The sequence below is a fragment of the Melospiza georgiana genome, chromosome 3, assembly GCF_028018845.1.
Source record: "Melospiza georgiana isolate bMelGeo1 chromosome 3, bMelGeo1.pri, whole genome shotgun sequence".
In the NCBI taxonomy this organism is placed as follows: domain Eukaryota; kingdom Metazoa; phylum Chordata; class Aves; order Passeriformes; family Passerellidae; genus Melospiza; species Melospiza georgiana.
The window spans coordinates 25,747,789-25,774,130 of record NC_080432.1 but is presented as its reverse complement, the minus strand read 5'-3'; the positions used below and the strand labels follow the sequence as shown (position 1 = coordinate 25,774,130).

Genomic DNA, 26,342 nt, shown 5'->3' with positions numbered 1-26,342 from the left:
AAAGGTCTTAAATGACAAACATCCTCCTTTCTTATAGCTTTTTTTTTTTTTTTTTCCTTCTTTTTTTTTCTTAATGTATCAATCTCTGAGTCGATGTCATGTGACCAGGAATGTCCCTTTGGCCAGTTTGGTCACCTGTCCTGGCTGTGTCTCCTCCCAGGACGTTCCCCACCGCAGCCTCCTGTGATAGTGGGGAATGTTGGAGAGGCAGCGCTGATGCTGTGTGAGCTCAGCTGAAACTCTGGGTGTTATCCACACCTTTCTAGCTGCCAGAACAAAGCACAGCTCTGTCAGGGCTGTTGTAGGGAAAATGAACTCCCTCTCAGCCAGACCAGTTCAATGGGCTTTGGTTTTCTGCAGCTAAATAAGCAAATTTGGTAATAGAGCAGGCAGAAGTAATCTGACACTAAATATCAGATGTTTGAAAGTGCATTCCAGGAATTTTGTGGCACCTGTGTTCTTAGTTGTCTTATTACCTGTGAAAAATCCCATTAAGTATCTATAAAATTTATTAGTTTAAAAAAAAAAACCCAGCCATTAAAATGATACTTTGTGAGCTGTATTTTTTCATCTCATTGGAAAAATCTGTGCTGCATATTATCCAGTCAGTTTAAATATAATGTTACCCAAGAGAGTTTTGGGTTGATACCTTTCCATCAGAATTTTTTACTTTTAGCTTATTGGAATGAGATTGGTGGCTTTTTGTGGGGAGAGAAGGGTTGAAATGTGACACTGGTGTGAGTCTGATACTTTTTTGCTTTCTTACCAGCGTGTTGCCAAAGTCTGATTATCCATAATGGATGTGCTAAGTGTAACCAGCCATTCTGCAGTCCTTACAGTCGGTTTAGAGTTGATAAAATCAGCTTTTCATTCAGGTCTGTCAGGGTAGTTGCTTGAAGCGTTCCCTGCCTAATTTTGAAAGCTCTTTGTCCATGCACCAAAGTTCAAGGCCTTCAGGCTAGTTAGTCTCCACAGTTTAAAAAAATATCCCATTGTACTTCAAGCCTGCCCTTGGACCACCAGAATCAAAGCCTCAATACCTGTTCAAGTTGCTATTAAAAATATTGGTTGTAATGAGTAGAGAGCAGCTAACCTGGCTGCATGTCTGCTGTGAATTTTGATGACTCTGGAATTTGTTCAGTGTTTGTCAGATAGACTGTTATATTCCAGGATTGCCCCAGATTACCTGGTGTGTATTTAGCTAATCCTGAAAAAACATATAAGATGTGGTACAGCAAGCAGCCAGCACCTTTTCAATCATATTGGAAAGGTTAGGGAAGTTAAGGGTGAGGCAGAATAATCCACTAAAGCTGAAGGCTTGTGAAGGGTTTTATTATATCACCAGACCTGTAAGCTGGAAGGTTCAAATTAACTTCAAGATTTGAATTAATAAATCAAGTCCCTGTCCTGGTATATTTCTAACTAGAACCAAAAAATATTTTGGTCTTCCCCATCCAGGATGACATTTATTACCTTGTTTTAGAGGAAATCTATGATACTTTGTGACACTTTAACAGTTGATTGTATTATGTTATCTTTTATTTCTTACCTGCATTTTCTAGAAGTTCTCTTTTAGAATCAGGAAGAGGAGAGTTTGGATTTCTTATTCTTTTCTTCCTATTAATGTTTCCTGTTGGGCTTGTTTTGTTTGTTTGGTTTTGTTTATTTGTTTTTTTAGTGAGGTGCTGATAAGTCTCTGCCAGTGTGATTTGTCTTTCCCATGAGGAGAACTGAGATTCAGGTGTTCACTGCTTTCTTGCACGTGGTTGTAGTCTGTAAAGGCTGACCAAAGGAAGAGGAGCAATTGTTTGCACCCAGGTTAGCATCTGAATGCCTGTAGCTGCAGCAAATGTGAATTCAGCTTTATTCCTTTTGGACTCAGAGGTTGTTTAAAAAGGGTTGTTGCACAAGGATTTCTAGTTTATAAATCAGCTCAATTGGTTTTATAATATTTGCTGATTAGGAAATACTTACCATTTTTAATGTAGCTCTTCTAATTTGCTTCAGTTCCCCTAAGCAGTTATGATGTGACCCCTCTGAGCTGAAAATTCTTTGCATTCACCTAAAAGCCCATCATGACAGGAGTGGGGAGCAAAAGAGGATTTTGTTAATTCTTTGCCAGCTTCTTTGGTTAAGCAGTGCTGAAAATCTGAAGGAAGGAACATCCTGTTTCAAGGATGCCTGACGCTTAGAGGTCAAAAGATTTGATTGTTAAAGCTTTTCATTCCACTTTGGGAATTAAATTATTATCTCTTTTCAGGAACCATCAGTAACTAGACAGCTAAACTTAGCTTATTTGGCTTTTTCCCTCCCCCTGCAGTAAAATGTTTTTGTATCATGTCTTGAAAGCACAGACTCCTTTTATAAGTGCATTATAATATACCTCAGAGGTTTGATTCCTTAGCAAAAAGCAGAGCTTGTTTTTTCCTTGCTGTGTGTTTGCATTCAGTGCAAGAAAAGATGTTTTTTTCAGAATGAGAGATGGTACTTTGACCCTAAATCTAAGAGCAATACCTGTACCTGCAGTTCTGCTAGAAAAAAAACATGCTCTTGCTTGGAGAAGTGGAATTTTTCTTTTCTTCATATGCATCCCTTGGGTAGGCTGAGTAGGTTTTTGAGATAAAATGCATTTTGGGTAGAATTTTGGCAATTTTACAAAGTCAGTTTATCAAAACCTCCTCACAACTGGCTACTCCTATATAGAAAAATAAAGTTATTTTACTAGGCAGTTTACAAAAGCCCACACTTGTCTGGAAAGTAGGTACATAGAATTTTGGCAAGATTGGCTATAAAAGCTTTATAGACTTAGGAGGATTTTGGATGATTCTCTAGGAACAGTCAGGTAGTTAGTTAATTTGCAGTAGGACACATGCTGGGTTTTGTGAAGTTTAAATTGCAGTCGTTGCATTGGCTCTGGAAACAGCTTTTTTGGGTTTTGTTTTGCTTTGTCCAAAAACACATTCTTACTTTGGGGAACTGGGTGCACATATCCACTTTCACTTTCCTGCTTGACTTTTGCAAGGCATTTTTGCCTCCTCCATTTCCCCTTTGGCTCCTCTGCCCTTTGAGTTAAAGGCTGTCCAAACAGGCATTTGGGGAGCACAGCCAAGCCCCTGGCTACTTGGTGTCATCATAAATGCACACAAGTAATTTATATTCTCTGCATTACACTGAGGTTTTTTTGTCACATTAGACCAGCTTTGTGAGTCCAGTCTTAGTTTCAGCACTGAAGCGTGCTGTGCTTCTCTGTCTATAAATAACTGCTAAAAACAAGTGCTAGAATGTGTCACTTAACATACACAGGTGAGAAAGTTCCTAAGGGGCATGCCCTTCATGGAATTCCTGTTTATCAGCTGTGCTTATTTCCAGCTTCAGGAGTCTGGGATTTTATCATTTGAGAAAGATAAAGTTTGTGAAAGGCAGATGCAGAATTGACCAGAAACCTTTATATGTCTACTGTTTTTTTTTTGCTCTCATTGTATTACTGAAAAGTCATCTTCCTTGACATGGAGAGGGAAAATAAAGGAGGAGAAAAAGGAATGTAAAGGCAGCTGTAGTTATAGTAGGAATAGAGGAGAAGGAGGAGAAAATCCAGAAGAAACAGTTCTGAAGGCTCAATACCTGCAATAACATTCTAAATGCCCACAAAGAATGAGGTTTGATGATGAGCTTCTTTTTCCTGTTTGGTATCTGCCTTTTGCTTTCAAGGCATATTTAGCTGTCCTGTGCCCTTTGAAGGCAAGGGTTTCCCCTTGTAGTAGTAGAGCTAATGAAAGGCAAATTTTTGTTCAATGTTGTTAGTTCTTTCTGATGTTGTTATTAAAAGATTGCTGACCAAGATTGTACTGAAATAAAGTGCTATTTGTCCTGTTCAAAAATAGCAATAGTAACAATCTACTTCCTTAGTTAAAAAAAACCTCAACCAAACAAAACACATGCAGAACAAAAAGCCCTTCACTGTGATGTAGATAACTGGATTAATTGAAAGCATTGCAAAATTCATTCTGCACATAATAATTACAGTTATTTTGTAGCTCATGTCCAGATGGATATACTTGGGGGATGACAGTCTAGCAACATCCATATGTGGACTTTACTATGACTGCTGCTTTTGTAAATAATATAAAAGGATGTGATATATCAATATTGTTTCTGCTGTAATGGTGAAAATGGGCTTCTGCCAGTTCTTTTCCAGTCAAGGTGTTGTGCATTGGAGGAGAAAATTGAGGCAGAGTCAGTCTTCAGCTGCAGTCCTGGCTAAAGGCAGTCTCATCCTGCTGGGCTGCTTTGAAGGCTGCTTGGTGCTTCCAGTTGCTCCTGGTGCTTCCAGTGAAAGCCTGGAAGTGGGGGAACAGAGTCTGCAGGCATGCACAAGTGACAGCAGGGAGCTCTCATCTCTTATGGGTTGTTCCCCTTTCCCTTCAGGGTGGTTGTGCTTCTCTGTGCAAACTTCCTTGTGCTTTGTAGAGCATGCTGAAGAGTAGCACTGATGAGACAGAAGTTACTGTTTGCCAGGGGTCCTGATCTTAAATCCCTCAAAACCTTCCAGTGGCCTCCTTGGAAGCAAAATTAGAGAGTTTAGAAAAAATCTCTGCTGAAGACTGATAAATGCTGCAGCATACTGGTACTTGCATATGGTATTTGATTTAGTGGTCTTTTTCTTATGCCAGTGTTGCGGCTGGATGTTGTTTTCTGGGTCTGCAGCTGCTTTTAAAGAGCTTTCTACTTCTACTGCTCACTCAGGCAGTAATATCACAAGCGGCTTGCTTCCCTGTAGGTGGTGGGATTTCTGTTTCCTCTTACTTAGAGCAGCACCAAATGAAGTGATTGTTCCTCAAATTAGTTCTCTTTCTTCCCACTCTAGGAGATTTCAACGATCCCAAGACAAAAGTTCTGCAGAAATGAGCTCTTGTCAAGTCACTTTTGAAATAAGGGGACCATCAGCACCAGGTACTCAAATCATACTTTCTCCTTTCTGTATGGTTGGTGTAGGAGACAACTTAAAAGAGGAGTGTTCAAAGGCTGCCTTGTCTGTTTTCCTCAGAGATAAAAGAACACATTAGATCAAATATCAAGATGATAAATCATTGTAAAATATATTAAGACATTTTACCAATGAATTTGAAAATGAGAGTTGGGAAATAAATTTTACCTCTTTCTCCAAACAAAAATTTCATATTGTGCTGGGGATTTTGATGCTAACTGAGATGGTTATGATTGGTTTAAAATATTTTCTCTTTAGTACCTTTTTATTCCATGGAAACAAGCATTTGTATTCTGACTTATGATACTTAGGCATGCACTGATGTGTTTGTTCTGTTTTTTTATTCTCTCTGCATCCCTGTTGAAAGTTCTCACAAGATGTGACCTCTATCAGAAGTTACAGACAGAAAGAATATGCAGCTTAATTCAGTATTCTGTCTATGCAAAGAAAAAAAAGTGTAAAATAACTTCTGTTACCCAAATGAGGAACACAAGGTATCACATCAGGTAGAACATAACAATCTGGTATTGGTTAATTGTGCATATTATATTGACCTTCATCTTCAGGAACTTGGAAGGAAGGAAGGTTTAACCACAGTTTTTAACTGAGGTCCACAAAACTGCTCCCAGCCATGTTCCTTCCCAGCTTCTTTCCCAGCCCCCTCTCTGGTGTGGAGAGAACAGAAGAGGCCTTGATGCTGTGAGCACTGCCCAGAAGTAACTGAAATATCCCTCTATTATCAGCACTGCTTCCAGGACAAATTCAAAACACAGCCCCTGCTAGCTGTTGTGAAGAAAATTAACTCTACCCCAGCCAAAACCAGCACAGAAGTTCACCAAAAAAGTAATGGATTGCTGCCTTACAGAAGCAGATGAATGTGGGAGCAGATTGGCAAAATTCCTGTGCCAGGCCAATACCAGATGGCAGAAGTGTCTCCTGTAGTTGTAGGGGAAGAAAATGATAAAACATTGTACAGGTTTTGATATCTGCCCTGTGTTAGATCTCTCCTGTGTTTCTCCCTCATGATTTGGCGTTTGGGAACTGAAAACTGCTACTCAGTGTCAACATAAAGCTGTTAGTGAGGAGTAGAGTTTTCTGTAGTATTCTGGAGAAAATTTTAGAACTTGAGAGTAAATTGACCTTAGCTCAAGACCTGTGTGGCTGTACCATGGAGTATTGCAAGCTGTGCTCTCTTTGTCCTGCTCACACTGTTGCTTCCACAGCTGTGGTGGCACTGTCACTAGCAAAGCTGACTTTGGATGTGTAACTTCTTCCTGTGCTAATAATATCTGCAATGAAAAGTAGGATTAGTGAGAACCAGGTCCTGCCTCAATGGCTGCTCACAAAGAATTATCTGAAAATACAGCATAAAGAGATGGCACAAAAGGGTGCTTCTGCTTATGACAACATTGATATTGTTGGGGTTTTTGTTATTATTGTTGGATGAGCGAGGCTGTTAGTAAGCTTTGAGTTGGGACACAAAGCGTAGATTAACCTTCTTTGCTGAAGGAGCTCTGCCAGGAGCAGCCTTGAATTCCATGACAAGGAGAGGGGAGAAGCTGAGAGCCCCTGAGCTTGAATTGCAAACCCAACCCAAACCCCCTGAGTTCAGAATTGCCTATGGGGAGGCAGTTTGCCCTGCATTTCACTTTGGCTTTACTGGGATAATTAAGGCAGTGTTTTACAAATCCTAATTCGGCCTCAGTGCAGTTCCTGAAGGGAGTTTAGGGTGGCTGCACATCCTATTCAAGCATTGCCTTTCGTGTGTGGTGCCTTACTGAGTGAGAGGTGGGCACTGGATGTTCACATTTTGTTTAAAATGGGAGCCCAGAGAACTCTCCCAGCTGGCACCTGTTAAGAGAATACAATTATATGGCACTTCAAGGTTGGCTGTGTGGACATGAAGGTGTGTTAAGTACCGCTGTTTTAAAGGGATGTTAAAAGAATTTTAGCTTCTTTTTAATATTTCTACCCAGAAACTACCTGTGTGATGTTCAGGTGGTCTTCCCTCCCCACTTTATCTCCTCCCTCACATGCCTCAGGATAGGGTGGAAAAGGGAAAGGTGACATAGGTAATTGCATACTAAATATACTCATAGTGTAGATTTTTACCTACATTTGTGTGCTTACAGTGAGCATCCAGAAAGCTCAGGCTTCTTTTTTTTTTTTAATTAATTGCAGCAAAAGATTTTAAAAAACGCAACTGTTGAAGTTCAAGGTGTTATGTAAAATTATTTCAGTAAGCTGCTTTCAGAGAAATGTTGTCCTGTAGATTTTTTCCAACCCCTGGGTCTGCAGAGGTTTCTTTCATAAGCAGGCCTGTGGTATCCCTTAGTAGTTTAACTGGAGAAAAGGGACACAATTTTAGAGACAAAAGGGCATCCTCAAAACTGTAACTGTGTACTTCGAAGTGTCAGCTGTGATTTGTGGCTTAGGAGGAGGTAATGTACACTTGCTGCACATAGCTGGTGTACTTTGTATCTTGGGATTATTGTGTCCCCCACACTGCTCATATTGAGAACAGGGAATAAGTCAGTGATGCTTGTATCATTCTTTTGTGGTGCCTAACTGTACTTTAAAACTCCATATTTTCTCATTCTGCAACAGCTTTTTATTATGTCTAAAAATCTTGTTGAAACCCTGTGAGAGCAAAATTCTAATTTGTTCTTTCCATTAGTATTTATCCTTGCTGTTCTTACAGTCAGATACATACAGGTTTTATATTAAAAACAAGGGTAAGTTGCAGTGGTCACTTGGGATATCCCAAAATTAAATATACTGTTGTGACCTTTTGGGTTCTGTATGTATGTATGCATTAAGAGAAGTGTGACAATTTCATGTGGATTTTTTGTCTAACAATGTTATGTTTTGATACCCAGTAAAAACTGAAAGCATAGCGGCAAAATTAACTTTATTACTTTTGGGAATCAAATTAATTTGGGATGTTGCCTTGGGAATAATGCTAGCAACCTCCTGTTTGTCTGTGCTTTCTAAGTTTTTGGTATGAATTTGAGGGAATATGGACATACATTAAAAAATACAGAATATTTAGGGAAATAACAGTGTTATCTTGAGATTAAACATTTTCCTGGGAAATTTGCCTGCTGCATTCCCAGAGATGTTTTGAACATTGTTCCTTAAGAATGGTTTGGAAGCCAACCCTTTTAAGGGCTGGAGTTGTCATTAGTCCCTCTCTCAGGTCTTTGGGATGGTGAAGGAAATGCTGTTGTAGTTTTGGGTGATTCCCAAGGATTCCTTTGAAGGATTCCTTTCTGGACAGGATGGATTTTAAATGAGTGATTCTGGTGTATATATTTAAAATACTTGAAAGTTTGACTGTGGCTGTACTTTCTAATGCCATCTAGCCTGAAGTAATGATGATTGTGGTTATTTTTCTGTTTGGATTTTTTAGGAGAGGTTTTTGCAATATGTGGGAGTTGCAGTGCTTTGGGAAATTGGAATCCCCAGCTTGCAGTGGTCCTCCAGATTACGGATGAGTAAGTTGGTCTTGATTTTTGGTTTTTCTGGGGGGATTTTTTTCTTCTGTTTTGAATTTTATTTACTTATTCCATTTGAAGTAGCTGGAGTTCTGGAGCAACAAATTTATTCTGTCTTTGAGTTTGTAAACTCCTGAGCTGCATATACTGGTAGTAGAACTTAAGAATTTCCTGTGTTGCCCCTGAACACTTTGGACACCTAGGAATTTAAGGAAATATAAAACTTGGGTGTGCTTTTCTAGTTACAGATGATGCTTCTGTTGTTGTGGTTGGCATTTCAGTAGTTTAGCTTTAGATACTTGGAGTATGAAACTGCTTTAGGGCAATTCTCAATCCCATGGCTGTGCAGCAAGTTGTAGGAGATCTATAGGATAAAAGGAAAGTAAAGACTATAAAAAAGTTATTATTGTGCTAGAAGGTGATAGGGAGGAGATTATTTAAACTGAGAGTTGCATTGAAATTCTTAAGGGGGAGGGGATGTATGAGTGTACACAAAAAAAGCTTAAATGCAGTAAAAAAATTCAGTATTTTTTTAAAATGGTGCCAGCTTATGGCAGCTTTGTGGTGAAGGAAAATAAGGTTTGCAGGCTGTGTCTGTAATTCTGTCAGTGACTGGCTGTGTGATCTTGGATGAGTCTGAATCACTTCACCATGTTTTCCCCATCTCTTCAATGGGGATGAGAATTCTTGCTCTCTTAGAGCATTTCAGATCTGTCAATCAAAAAGTTCAGTGTCATTTCTAAGTACATCTTGTGTTCTGTGCATGTTGGCTAAGCTACTTTGTAATAACTTTCCTTGCAACAATACACTAGACTTTATTTTAGGATATTACTTAGACATGTGTCTGAGGTGGCTGTTAGGCTGTATTTTGAAACTTATTTTTTTGGTTGGCTGTTTTCTTTTTTCTTCACAGTATGTTTGAGAGAAGATGGAGAACTACTGTAGAGCTTCCTAGAGGAGTTCCTGTTCAGTATCGGTATTTTAAAGGATACTTTCTAGAACCTAAGGTATGTACAACCTTGTCTACTTTAAGTTGGCTCATCCTTAGGAGAAATTCCCATACTTGAAATAAAAAGAGGATTTCCTGAGTTAAACATGAGATTTTTTTAGAAATAAGTCTTGAATTGCTACATGTGAAACACTAAAACATGTGTGGAAATACAGTTCACTTCTGGCAATACATGACCATATGCTCTTAACTGTAATTATATTCTCTTCTTTCTTTTATCAGTGTTAGTGTTCTAGAAATATCAGTGGTAAAGAAATCCTTGACATTGTTATAGAGCTTAAATAATATGGTGAAGTTCTCATAGTTAGAATATAGTTGCATATGGACTTCAGCAGGGCATGGATCTCAAGTGATCCATGGAAGGAATGTGATAGTCATATCTCATATCTATCCTGTATGATAGCATGGAAGGAAGTGATAATAGGAGAAAAATGATCAGTGTAGGAGGTGCATTAAAATTTTAAAAGTTTTTGATATCACTGCAATAATTAACATAAGTTAATCTCTTGAAGTGAAAAGGTGAAACAAGGGATGAGGCATCCCATTGTTTTCTGTATGTTTGTATGTAGGTATTTGCACGACTTGGAGGGGGAAAAAAGAGCCAAGAGACACAGACAGATGTGTTTTTACAGGTATTGATGTCAAAGTTGCATATGACTTAAAGTTATATAAATTAGAGTTTAATGTTTGTAAACATTGCAGTAGGGCAGGGGGAAGTTCTTCAGATGGGAAGAGGCTGCATCCAGGAAAAAGCTGGGCTAAGTTGGGAAAATAAGCAGCTACTCTTGTACTGTTTTTCAGAATAACAAGTAATAACCTTAAGAAATGTAATGCTGCCTTTGCTGTCTTTCTTATTCTATTAATATCCTGTAGCTATTCACCCTGGGCTTTAGTTCCTCATTGAAACTGGGATTATGAAGGCTGTAGCTAAATATGCAAAGGAGTTACAGAACCATCTCATCAATACCTTTTAAAAATTTCAAATTACTGTCAAGAGCATGTAAGTTTTTGTCAGCCTTTTTTTAACTAAAAAAATCACATTTGATGGAGGTATCATTTCAGTGAAGGGTACTAATTTCAAATGAAACACAGTCCTGGTTTTTTCATTAGAGCATGTGAAACAGTCTAGTCAGAAACTGGTATTTAAATTGCTACTTTGAGGCAAAAGAAGGGAAGGACAGTAATAGATTTTGCTGAGTTCAAGCTGAGGCCAAAAGTAGATTAATTCTTACAGCTCAGCAGCTCTGATAGGACTCTTGCATTTTGTTTTGTTTTTGCAAATGACCAGAAGTCTAAAAGTCCAGAAGTTTAAATGTAAGCAAATGTAACACACTCAAAAAGCAGAGTTAGTGAGCAGAGGCTGAGCCATGGTTGATACACAATACAATTTCTGTTTTACCATTTGCAAAAGTTTACCCTCTGTGTTGGTGAGTGTGTTTCTTTGAGTAGGTGCTCTGTATCTGCACCCTTATGCACCGTGTGATGCAGGGTCTGCCAAGGTAAGTATGAATTTAATGCAATACCAGCATAAAGAGCAGGAGAAAAGGAAACCACCCTACAAAACAAAGTGAATTCCTGGGGTGCAGGTTGTCACCTTAGTGGTGTCTGACTTGTACCTGTTAAATGCACAGGACTTCTTATAAAATAAAGTCTTTTGAAGGAAAGAAATCCAGTTACAATGTAGTTTTCTTCCTCTTTTTGTAAACCTATTGCAGAGCAATGAAAAAGTAACAGGAATATCATTTACAGTATAGTGCAAGTGAGACAGTACATGGAGAACTTTAGCATTAAGGAAATGCTGATAAAGAAAATATACTTTAAAGTTAAATTTTTCTGCCTATTTTTATTTCAGATTTTTTTTCATTAGGCATTGCATGTGATTAATCTCCTAAATTTGACAAGCTGGCAATATATGATCTCTGACATTTAATTTTTTTATATCAATTTTACGTGTAGTAAAACAACAGTGTAATCTTAACTATATGTTCAAGTCTGAGTATATGAATTTGACATCACATAGTTATTAAATCATGCTGAGGACAGATCCACCTGAAGTCAGCAACTTCTACAGCAACTGCATTTGTGAAGATGCTTGAATTGGACATGGTGGCAAAGATGGGGCTGATATGTGTTTACACAGAGAAATGGTAGTTCCTAGATTACCCACAGTAGTGCTACAGGCTAGATGTGAAAATAGATAGAATAATTGATATTTTATAAAAAAAAAGTGATGTCTTTTTCTCCCTTCCCTTTAAAAAGATCATAATTTGATCTTAAATTTTTTTTACTTGAAGGAAAGTATGATGTAATAGAAAGTCTTATTTGTAGTGAAGCATATTAACATAATTGTGGTTATGTAAATAGAGCAGTGTTTTTTAAAAATACTCAATATATTGAAATTCATAGAATTTTTGTATGAATACAAATATATATCCAAATAACATTTTCCTGTAAAATTGGTGTCAGGTCTTGGCTCCTGCATGTCAAGAGATTTTAAAAAGAAAAATAAATACACACAACTGGATGAAATGAGACAGTAACTTGAACAACCTCAACCAAAATAGTTTTTTTGTTGAACATAGTCTGGGACCAGTGAGCTCCCTGTGAGGATCTTCCTGGCTTTTATTCTACACTCACTTTCTGTTTGTGGCAGTGGGTTGTGAGGGGGTTTGTGTGAGGCACACCAAAACTCCCTTGGCTGGAATTGGTCTTCTATGTATCTTACATTTGTTTCCATGATGCATATTTGAAAACCTTGGTAAGGAACACACCTTAATCTGTTCAGCTGTGTTCTGTATGTGCTTTTAAAACTGTAAATAAGCATGCAAGTTCAGGGTTACTTCTTTCAAGGCAAGTGTGAAATAACTAAGCTGTCTGTGCACGTAGCAGGACTTTAAAAACTGGATTGGAGGACATTTTTCACACTTTCTGCTTAATTACAGAGGTTTCAAATGAGAGTTAGGTTTACTTTTTAAAATGCAATTAAATAAATCCATTTAGCACCTAGACTGTAGTAATAAAGATGAAACTGAGACCTAGACTCAGTAATTAATGTCTTAGAAAAGCTTTTTGTAGATTAAGAACCCGTGGTTGTCACGATAGTAAGAGAGACATTATTGTCTGCTGAGGTAGCAGATTATGTGAGAAACTGTTACTGGAAATACCAGAGCTGTAAAATCTGTACTGAGCTCAGCATTTCCTGCCAGGTGACTTTTATCTGCTGCTGCCTTGCAAGTTGAATGTGATGGCTGAATGGCTTTAATTATTCAGTTTAGTGCTTAATTATTGTCTTCTACATGGTACAGAAATCCAGAGAGATTTTGGTCAGAAATGCAGCTTTAGCAATTAAGTCTAATTTAGCTGTTTCATATTATTGAAGTAGATTATTTTTCTTGAAACATAGTTTTAATTAGTGAAGTGCACTTGGATAAATGTGTTTGTGTGGCATTTTTAAGATTTGGTTTGGGTTTTCCCCCCCTCTAATGCCTACTCTGTTGTATTGTCTTAAAGCAGGAAGCTTGGAACTGATCTCCTAAATTACCATTTAAGCATCCACAGAAGTGTTTTCATTATTTAATTGTACTGAGTACCCAGGCACTTCATGGAAATGGTGCATCTGCTTTGAACCTCAGAGCCATTATGCTAGATAGGCATTTTCCCCTTCATTTCAAAAGTGTCTAATGACTGCTGGGGAGGGAGGCCCCAGCTTCTCATAATGGAAGAAGACTTGATTTTTACAGAAAGTTCTTGAATGTTCTTTAAAAACTTGAAAATTGAATCAGATGTTCACCTAATCAGCATCAAGCAACATAATATTCGTGTTGGTTTTTATAAAAAATAAGGGTGTCTGTATTAGTAGAAAAAAGATCCACAGAGCCACTTATCTCATGGGCAGTACACTGAGATGCTTGATGTGACCATTTGATGGATGCCCTTTTAAGACTGTCCTCTAGAAACTCTCCTTTAAGGCAGTGTTTCCATACTGTTAATATTGATGACACCTCATTTAGTTCTGCTGCTCAGCTGGCTGCTTTTCAGATGTGGTCAGTATATGCCACAGAAATGACATTACTCTTTTGACCTCATTGTAACAATGGCTTCTGTTACATGTAATTGAAACGTTCTTTAAAAATGCCTGTAAACTCAGAGAGGGTCTGAGCAGGGATTGGGAGGGTTCTTAGTGATATCTCTGTCTGTTCTCTAATCAATTGCCCTTTTTTCCAGGTAGCTTTGCTTGGCTCTTCTTAGTATGGGAAGTGTTGAGGGTTCCTGGGATTAAATGCACAATCAGTCCATTGTATTCCTTTCATGAAAGGAAATTATGCTGAATGTATCTGGCATGGTGTCCTTATTGTTGGGATAATGTTATTCAAATTCATTCATCATTTTAGAACCTAACTTGAGAATGGACAGTTAGAGTAGTGTAAGAAATAAATTGATATTTTCATACAATACATTGGGGGTTTTACAAGGAAGAGCCTTGGCTTACCTTCTGAAGGAAGCAGCTTAGTCCATGTTAGGAAGATTTGCATTGCCCAGGTTCACAAACTAAAGCTGTACACGTGCTCATGGGAGCTGCTGTTGTAGATCTTGCATGCCTGCATGGTGGGAGTAAATGGCAGTCTCCCTGCTGACAAACAGGGTTTGCAGATTTAGAAACTGTCATTGTGACTGGCAAACGTCACTGTGCTGTCAAAGAAGGGGAAATTTACTTTTCTAGAAATCCTGAGTGTGGTCACTGTGGCACCAGTGAGAAGTTGTGAGCTAAAACTGCCCTATAACAAGAATAATCTGGAAGCAGTAATATAATTGTATTTGTATTTTACATGCATTCTGTCTTTAAAACATAACTAAGCATATGTGGTATATTTTGACATGACATTTAAGTGTGGATGCCTCTGAACTCATTAGGAGCATTGCTTTAGCTGAGACTCACAGAGCAAAGCCATGCTACTGAGCTCTTGTTGAATGTTTGGTGTTTGCTTGCTGTTAGCTCACCCAGAGGCTTGGGAGATTAAATGTGCTCAGTGTATGTCAAGAAATCCCATCTGCATGTGAAGAATTTGTTGGGTGAGGTGTAAAGGAACAAAGCATTTTGGTGCTGTGTAATTACACTGCTGAGTCTGAAGCTTGTCTGGATGTCCCTGTGGCTCTGAAATCTCTTTAAACAAGAACCTGAACTACTGGGATTAGCTGGCATGGAAGTTTCCATGTCTTTGGCAACAGTAGCAAATTTTTTTGGAAATAAGAGTTACTTAGGCCCCAAAACATCAAAATTACATATTGCAGCTATTTGACAGTGGTTTCTACATCTGATGGTAACAACTGTGCCATGCTAGGGGAACCTGCTCAGGGTGACTGAACTGGTAATCAGGCATGTTCTCTCTGTTAAGTTGTGGTTCCCTAAAAGCTTTTACCTAGAAAGCTATCTCAAAGTTAGGTTGTTCTGAAAGAAGAGTTTGTGCTACTGTTCTGGTTATCTGAGTCTTGGCTGTGTTTGTCAACAAATGTATTCTTTTGGTGGACAATATTTTCTTTTTAATGACAGTACCTAATTTATCCTGCTCCAGCTGGAATAGCCTGCAGGGTCTTCATTGCTGGCTGATTGGATCAATTATTTATGTTTTAATTAGATGATAAATAACTTGCTTTTCAGTACCACAACTAAAATAACTGTGTTTTATAGTCTTTGAATTTAGCAAGGCAAATTCTGAAGGAGAATTCACCCCTGCAACTGCTATGTGCATGAGTAGGTGCTGAATGCTGTTTGGAATTAGAGATGTGGGGTATGTTTGTCATAAACTGTTGCTGTAGCTTGAGAACAAAGTGAGCACTCTTAATGAATTTAGAGATTTTTTTTGTATAAGAAGGAGACTGAAGTAGTCCAGCAGAGCATCTGTTAGCAGTAAAGGTTTAATGATTCCATGTAACTTCTCTGCCATGTCAGACTGTCAAAAGTTTTGTCATATGTATTCACAACATATCAAACAGAGTCATCAGCAGTTGCAGGGGTAAGAAGCCTCATCTGTTTCTTTCTTTCTTTCTTTCTTTCTTTCTTTCTTTCTTTCTTCTTCCGTCTTTTTCTCTCTCTGTTCCTCTCCCTTTCTTCTTCTCCTCCTTCTTTTACTTCCTTAAATCTCTAAGTTTAGTTCACAACCATCCCAACCAGCTTCATGGGTACAAAGTCAGATCTAACAAAAGAAATTATTGCAGACATTTAACTTTTAAATTACAGACTATCGATGGTCCCTGCGAAGTCATAGTTCACACGTGGGAGACTCATCTACAACCACGATCAATTACCCCTTTAGGTATGGGCATCAACTGCATCTGTTTGAGGCATATGCATAAGATTGCTGATATGCTGCACACTGGTTTAGAGGGATTGATGGCTATAGTTTTTAAATACTTAAATTTATTAATGTGTGGGAGGTATAGACTTTTTCTTTGCACAACATGGGCCTTACTCTCAAAATATATATGTATATATAAGTAAGTGGCTTCAAAATGGAAGTGGATGTGAAATGCTTTGCTGTCATCCTTAAGATTATGTGGGTTGGTTTTTTACTAATTTGAAATTTTAATAATTTTCTGTAAGCTTAATTCTTTGAGACTAAGGATCCATATGATCTTTTTTAAATAAAATGAGGGGAGGGTGTGAAGTCACTGCTGTTTTTTATTTAAGTGCTATTTAATTAGTAAAATTTTAAACAAAAATGTTTAATTAGGCTTCTATAAGTAAATAGATTAATGCAAATAGAGAAATGAATGTACTTATTTACCCGTCAATTGAGCAGAAATGTATTTTGCTGAAAGAAAGGGTGGCATGCAGACTTGCATATGAGTTACTAATGCTTTTCTGAACAGGGAAAAATTTGGGTTTTAAGAGTGACTGAAATAACCTTTGAATGTAGCTTGTAGTTTAGATCTCTTATGCTGCTATGGCATGTTTTATGCACTGTCTTTTCTAGCACATAAAAAATACTATTTTCTCCACACTTAGTAGTTTACATTTGTTAAGAAACTTTCTAATTATTTGAAAAAATGTCTTTTTGAAAGAAGGTGGTATCAGAGAATCTGTTAGTCATTAATAGTACCATGATCATGTTCTGTTCTCCCTTTGCCTTTTATTTTTAATTTCAGGTGAATTTGTAGTGTTTCTTTTCCTGTAAGAAGGTTATTTCTGTATTTGTCAGTAACTGATAAGAGAAGCAGCCTATCCTGTGCTAGGGCCTAGACTTTAAATTTAGATTACCTCATTCCAAGTTGAGATTTTTTTTACCCCAGGTAATATTCAATTCTTCATAAGCAGTTTTTAAGAAAATGCAGCAATGCACAGTATGTTAGCACTGGGTCATTTTGATCCTAAATTGTTGCCTGTGGTCATTAAGAAATTAGGTTAGGAGCCAAATGATTCTTAGGGGAAAAAAAAGGGATTAACCACTGTAGAGGCAAAATTACGTGAAGTTTTATGTTTTGAGAAATAGATGGTTTGTTTAGACTATCTGTTCTGTTAATGCTGATGAGTTTACTTAGTGCCTTAGGATTTCAGTTCTTAAAGCTTTGGAAAGAGTAAGGATAAAAGTAAGTGTGAAGTGAGTGTTTTCAGTATTCATGCTAGGTTGGTTTCTGTCACGTGGGCAGAATAAGCATTTTAATTGTGACTGACTCAATTTAAAAGCTTTAAATGTGCAGCAGGACAACTTTGTTGTATATTTGCAAGAAAATTTAATGTCTTTGACACTACTTTGACAAGTAAAGCATCTTAGATACTAGTGGGATGTAGTCAGCAGCAAAATACTACAGCAAGCCAGAAAATTGTGCAAACTTTTTACTCTCAGTTCAGATTACTTGTAATGAAATGTGCTATTTTGTGTGTTGGTTGGGTTTTTCATGCAGAAACTGAGAAAAAACATAAATTGAGATCAGTCCTTATAGAAGGTTGCAAAAAACATGCTGCTTTGTCTGATTGTTTTCCTGCATTTTCAAGATACACTTTTTAGAAGTGAAGTGGAGAAGTAGAATTAATTTAACTTGGCAATGATTTTTAAATGTGAATACTAATTACTTTTTTCCGTTCTTTTCCGTTCCTTTTAATTCTAGAAAATAAAATTATTGTCGATGATGGAGACTTTGGAATCTGTAGTAAGTGAGATATATTAACCTTTATTCCTTACTATGAATTTAATTTAAACAAGGTTTAGTCTTGTATTTGAAAAATGTTTGAGATTATAGGTTTTGAAAAGAATTGCCTATGATAGTTTTCTCTGCTTTTATAGTTATTTTTGTATGTAGCATTTGTGAATTCACACTCAGGCTGTTATCCCTTCTAATGTTAATAAAAGAGTGCTAGGAAGAGTTGAAGTCTTGTCACTCTGATGGTGTTAAAGGTTGAAATTTGGAAACTATAAATCATGAGCATGCATTTTTTGAAAGCAGAGAATAGGCTTAGCTTTCTCTTAATACTGAACTTTAGAAAAACTCTTCATGCCTGGAAAAACACTGTATTTACCCACTCTGCCTCTTCAGTCAGAGATGCAGCTGCCAAAGGGTTCTTGTAAGCCCACACCTCATGTTCTTGTGTGCACAAATGTCTCACTTGTGACAGTTCTGACCCACCTCTCACTTAATGTTCAATCCTCTGACACTGAAAGTAACTCCTTACCATACCTCATAAATCTTGTCTTCAAGCTTTTCCATTTCCCCCTCACATCCTCATCAAATGATGGGTTTGGCTTTTTAGACCTCTTCAAAACTGTGGGGTTTGCTTCAGCACCTGGTTTGCAGCTTGTGCTTCTGGTCCTCCTCCTTGTTTTGGTGTTGAGGGTGAGGATTCTCCACGCTTTTCATCAGAACTGTTGCTGTACCCTGTCCTGCAGACTTGCACTGCTTTACTGGCACTGATTGTGATGGGCTAATGGATACACCTGTTTGATCCCATTAAAATCCTGTTGGCTGTTCTGGGTGGTTCAGAAAGACTGGGGAAAGGCTGCACCCCACTTCTTACATTACTGTAGATTAGGGCTGGTGACAAGGGGGATTATCTGGAAGGTGATGGCAAGAAGAACTACCTAGATCTCCCTAACATGAGTTACTAAAATGTCTTTTCCTTTCTGTTTTGCTTTTGATAGATGGTATTAAAACTGTGGATGCTGGTTGGCTGACATGTCAGACAGAAATCAGGCTACGTCTGCATTATTCTGAGAAACCCCCTGTACTGATTTCTAAGAAGAAATTTAAAACATCAAGGTTTAGGTAAGAGCCTGCTCATCTCAGTATGCAATTTACCTCATCTTAATTGTCAATACTAGGGGTATTTTTTTTACTTAATTGATGTAGCCTTTAAGTTCATTTTGGATTACTAGCCCAGTTTCCAAGTGTTAAAGCACAAATATTTACTCCATAATTGTCTTGGCATTTCTTGCTTTTTAGCTGTAACTGTAGATTTCTTAGATTCTTACTTAAATCAGTTTGGTGCTTTTCTCTGCAGAGGTGCCTCAAAAATGAGGCATTTTTATAAGGCTAAGTACATGGAGGTGTTCAAGTGAGTCCAGAGGAGACCATGGAGGTGCTCAGAGGGCTGGAACACTTCTTGCTGTGGACACAGGATTAGAAATTCTGTGTTCTTCAGCCTAGAGAGGAGAAGATTCTGGGGAGACCTTTGCAGCAGTCCCTAAAGACAGCTGAAGAGGGACTTTGGATAAGGGCCTGGAGTGATAGGACAAGAGAGAAGTGCTTTAAACTGAAAGAGGACAGAGTTAGATGAGATATGAGGAAGACATTCTTTAATGTGTGGGTGGTGAGGCACTGGCACAAGCTGTCCAGAGTTGTAGGTGCTGAAACCCAAGAAGTGTTCAAGGCAAAGTTGAATGGAGCTTGGAGGAACCTGGTAGAGTGGGCATCCCTACCTGTGGTAGGGGGGTTAGAACTAAATGATCTTAAAGATCCCTTCTAAACCAAACCATTCCATGGATCTGTTATACTTGATTTATTTCTTTTTTTCCAGTTTTGATTTGATTTCCCCTCCCATCAATTCCAAATTTGCTGATGAGGGGAAGATTTATTTAATATGATGCTCTTCAGTGAGATTTAATACTTACATTGTGTTCTGTACAGCTTTGCCTTTTTTCCTTGCATGTTATAGCAGGTACAGAGAGTAATTTATGAAGCCAGCTTCTTGTCTAAGTTAAATGGTTGAAATAAAACTTGATAAGCTAGATGCATTCACTAGACACTCTGTCCTAAAATGTTGGATCTGTCCAGTCATTTCTGTGACTGTCACTTGCTATGGCAGTGTCATTTTTCAAGTTTCTGGAGTACCTGTGTTGTAACTTCTTTTATTTTTTTTAATGAGGATATATTTCAATGTGGACTTGGTGTAATAGATTACCATGATTGTAATTATTTCTTTGAGATATGACATCAGTTTTACTGGTGACTTGGCATCTATAAATGATAATCCTGTGTCTCATCTGCTGTGTCTGTGATGCAGGAAGGGATTTGGTTTACTCATGTGTGCTTACTTCACTGACATAACTAATTTTGTCTGGAAGGTTTGCTCTGTATGATAAAGGACTCTGAGTCTTATAGAGAGGCTTATGCTTCTCAGTCCAGGATTTTTTTCAGAAATCCATTCAGTTTAAATGCTCATTCAGGATTTTTCAAGGGATTTAATTACTTCAGCCTACATTACTTATGTCTATGTTAGAGTATAGTTATCTGCCTTATCAGAGAGACACAGCAGCAGCCACCAATGTTCAAGGCTTGCCCTTGATGATGACTGCTGTTTTCAGTGCTTTTTGTTAGCTTGTTGGCATTATGGGTGTCAGCCTGTACAGGAAGGCTGTCTGTTTGGCAGCCCAAATAGTCTGGTGGGAGTGCTGCTTCTCAGACCCCTAGTAGAGTTCTCATATTTCCCCATGTTCAACTTCTAGCAGTGACTTTAGCACTGAAATCTGACTAAAATAGGATTTAGACAATGGCTGCAAACTCTTGCTCATGTGAGGAGCCTCTGTATGCAGTCCTGTCCTAAATCTTTATCATTTGTAAAGGTACTGCAGTGACTTGACCATTTGTTTTGTGTTTCTGGATGAGTAGAGTAAAATTGACCCTAGAAGGCCTAGAGAAGGATGATGATGAAGACAAGACCTCCCCTACTGTTCCCCAGAAAATGGCAAACACGGTGGAGTTCTCCTTGATCAGTAACGACGACTACAAGTGTCGTCACTCTCAGCCAGACTGTGGCTATGCCTTGCAGCCAGACCGATGGATAGAATACACAATACAAACCATGGAGCCTGATAACTTGGAGTTAATATTTGATTTTTTTGAGGTATGTCTCTTTACCCTTAAGAAGCAGCTCCAGTCTGCCTTTTGGAGCTCAGTTGTTGTGAAGATTTCACTGTTGAAACAGAGCTACTGCTTGATGTTCTTCATATTTTGGATTTATTTACACAAGTGTGAGATTACTGACTCCCAGCCCATTGTAGAAAGGTTTTGGTGAGCCTTCTTGATGTGGCACAGGAAGTTTTTCAGTTCTGTTAATTTAGAAGTCAGTACAAATTAAACTTGAATCTGCATGTGTGCAGTATTGCATGCTGTTAGGTTGGCTTGATATTAATCCTTTATCAGGATATTAATCCTTTATCAGCTACGTTATGCTTCCCCTGCTTCAGCCTGTAAAATGTGTATATAAACTGATTATATCACAACTATTGAATCTAAGTTTTTATATTTATAAGCAAAAGACATTTCTCTGAACTAACTCATGCAGATTAAAACTGGATTCTCACAATTGTGTCTGTTATTTTACACTGTTTTTTCCCCTGAAAAGTCTCAGTATTTGAAGTTCTTTTTAGAAGAAAGCAACTTATACAGAATAAGGTTTTTTAAGCATTCTCTTTTTGGTCTGAAAATGCCTTCAGGATCACTTACAGTCATAATTGTAAAGTGTCTGCATAGTTCCTGAACTTGACTATGGTCAAGTGCACATGCTGTATATTAATTCTTCCCTGCAAATGCATACCAAGTTTTCTAGCATTTTAAGCATAAATATTATTCCAGTAATTTTTGTCCTAAACAAGGCTTGGGCATTTTAGAATATAGATTATTCCATGCATGCTGTTTTGATGTGAAAAGTTTGAGATGTACGGGGTGTCAAAGAAAAATGTGAGTTTTGTAGATTTCTGTTAAAGTTTTCATTTTCCTGATAGTAATTCGTAACTTGCTGTTACATTAAACAATTTTAGCTGAAATTAGTGTTTTGTGTAACACACGAGAAACCTGTGTCATGTCAAGCCAGAAGAGTTTGTTTAGAATTCTCACTCACATCTAACAGTAGGAGTTTTGGGTTTTTGTTTTTGTTTTCAGGAAGATTTAGGTGAGAAGGTAGTACAAGATGATGTGCTCCCAGGTCACGTAGGCTCTGCCTGCCTCCTGTCATCCACAATTGCAGAACCTGGAAAGAGTGCTGGAGTTCTTTCACTTGCCATTATGAGCAGAAATCCAAGGAAGACAATTGGAAAAGTTAGAGGTACAGTTGATGCCAGCAACAGATGCAGATAACTTTCCTCAAAGCCATCTGCTGTTTACTGACATGGGAAGCATTGCTGTTTTTCTTGCAGTGGACTACATAATTATCAGACCTATCCAGGGATACACTTGTGATATGCAGGCTTCATATGCAAAGTACTGGAAACCAAGAACAGCTCTGGATGTTGGACACAGGGGAGCAGGGAATTCTACAACAACCACTAAGTAAGTTTGTTTGCATTTTAAACTGGGGAAATTGTTTTCTGTCACTGACATCAGTTGAGGAAGTGGACATTTTGAAAAGCTGCAACCCATAGTCATTTACTTCAGTATCAACTTGTGGGTAGTCTCTAAAACAAAAATTTCTGATTTGTGTTTCTGTTGGTTCAATTCTGTGCTATACTGCATCTAACAAACGCTTTATCTTGGCTGTTGTTTCAGGCTTGCTAAAGTTCAAGAGAACACCATTGCATCCCTGAGGAGTGCTGCTAGTCATGTATGTACACACATTTTCATCACACAGCACCTGTCTCATGCAAACTAGGTTGGCTTGTACGCTTAATTTGCATGATTCAATACAGTGAATGGTAATTGAACTGATGGAAATTAGATAAAATCACTGTGGAAATTGCTTGAGTTATGGGAAGTTAATAGTAGGTTAGACTCTTCTCAAGTCCCTTAAAAAAATAAAAATTTCCATTTAGTGTATTCTGCTGGTATTCTAATACAGGGAGAATTTTAGTCTCAACCCTCTATGGACAGTTTCAACAAGTGAATCAAATTTTGGCACTCTAGAGTCTGTCAGCATCCTCTCATGTGGCAAAGGTCTTGCTCAGGGACTGCTGTGTACTGAAACTTGCTCTCTGAAAATGTGACTTGGGAGCTGAGCTGGTAGAATAAACCAGTCCTTGTTTTGGTGCTTGCTGCAGTGAAGACTTGAAATCCTAAGACAGAAGTTCCAGTTTGGGAGATAATAGCTCCATGTGCCTAAATTCTGTGATGGAGATGGTCACTTTTATTCCTTCCAATAATCTTGATCACTGAACAAAGCTGTAGCTGCTAAATGACTGTTTTGAACAGTAGTCCTTAATCCCTGAGTGGACACTACAGGTTTATAGACAGGCTTTTAAAATGCTCATGAGATATATGCATTGAGGCAGAAATTTGCTGTGAAGTCATCAGCAGCATGACTAGAGAATTGCTTTCACCTATTTGCAGATTGAAAAGGCTGAAAGCCACCAATTTGAAAATATTTCTGCTGAGGAAAGGGCTGAAAAAACCCATGTCCTATTTTCTCTCTGTGCTGATTGAAAAAGTGGGTGTCAGGGTGATAATTTGATGAATGGTGTTCTTGGAGGCCTTCAAAGGAATGACTTGCAAGCAGTCAATATGTGTAAAAAACCCCAAACCTGTTACTGTCTTTTTCTTTCTGGGCCTCCCTCTTTTCTGGAAGACTGTACTTCCGGCTTTTGGATCTATTTTCCTTTTTTAACACCTAACAGGAAACATCTACAGCTGAAAAGGGCAGGAAAATGCTGAATGCAGCTATTTCTGCTCTTGCACGGATTATAACACACTGCTGCTGTGTTACTCACTAGTGACTCCAGAAGTTTGTTCCTATATGGAATATCTCCCTAAAGCCTTGGCAATATGGAGCCATCACTTGTCTGTTGGTGTGGTGATGGGGAGGAGGGAGGAAGATGCCTCAAAGTTATCTGTGTTTAAAACATTTGTGTCTAAAAATATTGTCTTGATCTTTCTCTGTAATCAGGTTCACAAGACTTGAACCTTATTAGAGGGCTTTATAAGATTAAGCAAGATATATATATATGTCTGTATAATGGTAATTAGGATAATTTGCCATATATTTCTTTCATCTTTAATAATCCATTGCTGAGCATGATTTAACTGGCAACAGCCAGTTGTATTCAACTTCTACTTGATATCCAGGACCATGAATATTTGACAGTACTTGCATGCAGTTCTGTTGTCCTTGTGCATAAGTAGTTAATGGGCTTTTGTTTTGTTCTGTGTGATTTTCAATTTTCTGCAGGGAGCAGCATTTGTGGAATTTGATGTACATCTTTCTAAAGATCATGTGCCTATAGTATACCACGATCTCACGTGTTGCATGGCCATGAAAAAGGTAAAGATAATAGCTGTATTTTATGTGTAGATATGCCCATTCTAGAAATGTAAAATATTAAGCTCTCACAGAAATAATTCTGGGCTCTCAAGGGATGGAATGGCAATAAATATGCAGCATTACTTACTGCCTAGATCAGGGAAGTTGAATTTTTTCCTTTTGATGTTGTAGCAACAGCATTTCAGATGCATGGTTTGGCACTCTTCAAGCTGACATTGTAGTTACTATTTAGCTTCTTTCTGACTCAAGATTTGGAAGAAAAAAAGCAGACAGCTGTGCTCTATTCTGTGGTGCCTATGGGGCTCTCTTATACTGAGGCCTGAATGTTTGCATTCTGTCCTGTTCTGCTTATCTTCCCTCCTAGTTCTGGCAGTGAATCCAAAGAGAGATTGCAGAGCACACTGCTTTGTGTTCTTGGCACTGGGTCTTGTGGCTCAAACTCCCACACTCACTGCAGTATTGCACTTTTTAAGAAGCTTGGTTTAGAACAGTGTGGAAATGGAATTTGACTGAGGAGAATGAATGTTCAGTGTATCTTCACTCACTATTGTCTTGCTCAGTAAAAATTTCTTAGTGAAGAGGGGAAGTGAGAAATGGACAGAATTTTTTTGACACCAGATCTTTATTTTGGGAGTGGTCTGTGTGTGTGAATTTTATCCCAGGACATTTATATATTTTATTAGTTTCTGAGACATTGGATAAACAGCAGTAAAGTGAACTGCCTTGGAATATTTTTACTGCATTTCTTTACTTGTAAACATCTTTCCTGAATCCATTAACCAATCAAGTTTTTACAGAATAATTATGCTACTGTTTTGGGGATGAAAGAACTTTAAAGACTCTGTCTTGCATGGAGGCAAAACACTGGGTTTCTTTCAGATTGTTTTATGCTTTTAAGTGCCTGTGTTGTCTTGTGAAAACTGATCATCTTATTCATAAGATATGACTTGTATCTTTATCAATAAAATAGGAAACATTAATTGCCTTTATGGCTACTTTATGAAGGGTGTGTAGGCTTTTTTGTTGCTTTCAGTGATGCTTAATTATGTGTTGTTTCTCTTCAAAGAAACTGGATACAGAGCCTTTGGAACTGTTTGAGATTGCAGTCAAAGAACTCACATTTGATCAGCTGCAGTTGTTAAAGGTATTGTTTCCTTGGCTACTACAATATGCTGTGTGTAGAATTTTATGAAGCTTGGAGGTTTTGGGAGTAACTACAGATAGTTCTGGAGAGTACAGTTTTAAAAATTGTGCAAACAGAACAATTAGGTAATTCCAAGAAAAATACTTTTGCAATGGTTTTATAACTTGGATAAATGTCATTACTTTTATGCTCTAGAAATATGGTATCTAATTTTAAAATGATAAAGGGACTGTGTTGAACTGCTCTACCTTCCAAACATAAGTGCCCTGTCTAGATAAAAAAAGGGATGAGTGGGCTACTGAAGACCCTGCTGAGCTACCTGCCCTCAGTCAAGGAAACCATCTGGCTAATCCAAGAACCATATGATTCTTTTTACTTAAAATTACTTGGTCTGCTCCTTTTTGTGAAGAGAGAATTTGAATGGAGCAAGGGAGTTGGCTGTGTCTGGCCTGATTCTAGCTCAGTGTGTGTGACTGTAATATAAAACAGGTCAGCAGGATTGAAACACAGAGGAGAGATAATGTTCAGACTACTTCACATCTTGATGTTGAATTATAATTTGTATGGGTTTACCCTTAACACGATTCCTGAATTTTCAGTGAGCATGTTTTCAATTTGGTTTTGAGCTTTTATTGAAATTGTGAAAACAAAGTTTGAAAGAAAATTGTGATGTGTACAATTTGTCTTTTTCTTTTACAAATTTTATCTGTAATAGATATTTAAATTGTAAAATTATTTAAAGAAATATTTAAAAATTATTTACTTTTAAATTGTAAAATTATTTACAAGCAAAATTAGTTACATTTTACATGTAGGAAGATGTGGGTAGAGTGTTAATGCTGCTCTTATGCTCTTCAGCTGGCTCACGTGACGGCCCTGAAAGTAAAAGATCACAATGGTATGTACTAGTTTGGAAGAGTGTTGGGATTGATTTATTGCCATGTAATGATATAAATTCTGTGGTTGCAGCTGCTTGTTGTAATCACATTTGTCCTGAACATTCCTAAATGCTTAAATAGTTAATTTTGTGC

General features: G+C 37.8%; 1 protein-coding gene across 5 annotated transcripts in view; it reads left to right on the top strand.

Annotated features, from left to right (window-relative positions):
* GPCPD1 (glycerophosphocholine phosphodiesterase 1) overlaps positions 1–26,342 on the top strand; it is a 41,915-nt gene that overhangs the window by 3,585 nt on the left and 11,988 nt on the right. For all 5 annotated transcript variants that reach the window (XM_058021318.1, XM_058021316.1, XM_058021320.1 and 2 more), the window contains exons 2-14: positions 4,865–4,950; positions 8,397–8,481; positions 9,395–9,488; positions 15,726–15,801; positions 17,594–17,635; positions 18,622–18,745; positions 20,588–20,822; positions 21,860–22,022; positions 22,114–22,246; positions 22,463–22,517; positions 24,075–24,167; positions 25,234–25,311; positions 26,170–26,209. In XM_058021318.1, coding sequence (XP_057877301.1) covers positions 4,902–4,950; positions 8,397–8,481; positions 9,395–9,488; positions 15,726–15,801; positions 17,594–17,635; positions 18,622–18,745; positions 20,588–20,822; positions 21,860–22,022; positions 22,114–22,246; positions 22,463–22,517; positions 24,075–24,167; positions 25,234–25,311; positions 26,170–26,209 — 1,267 coding nt within the window. In that variant the 5' untranslated portion in view covers positions 4,865–4,901. The remainder of the gene's footprint in view (positions 1–4,864; positions 4,951–8,396; positions 8,482–9,394; positions 9,489–15,725; positions 15,802–17,593; positions 17,636–18,621; positions 18,746–20,587; positions 20,823–21,859; positions 22,023–22,113; positions 22,247–22,462; positions 22,518–24,074; positions 24,168–25,233; positions 25,312–26,169; positions 26,210–26,342) is intronic.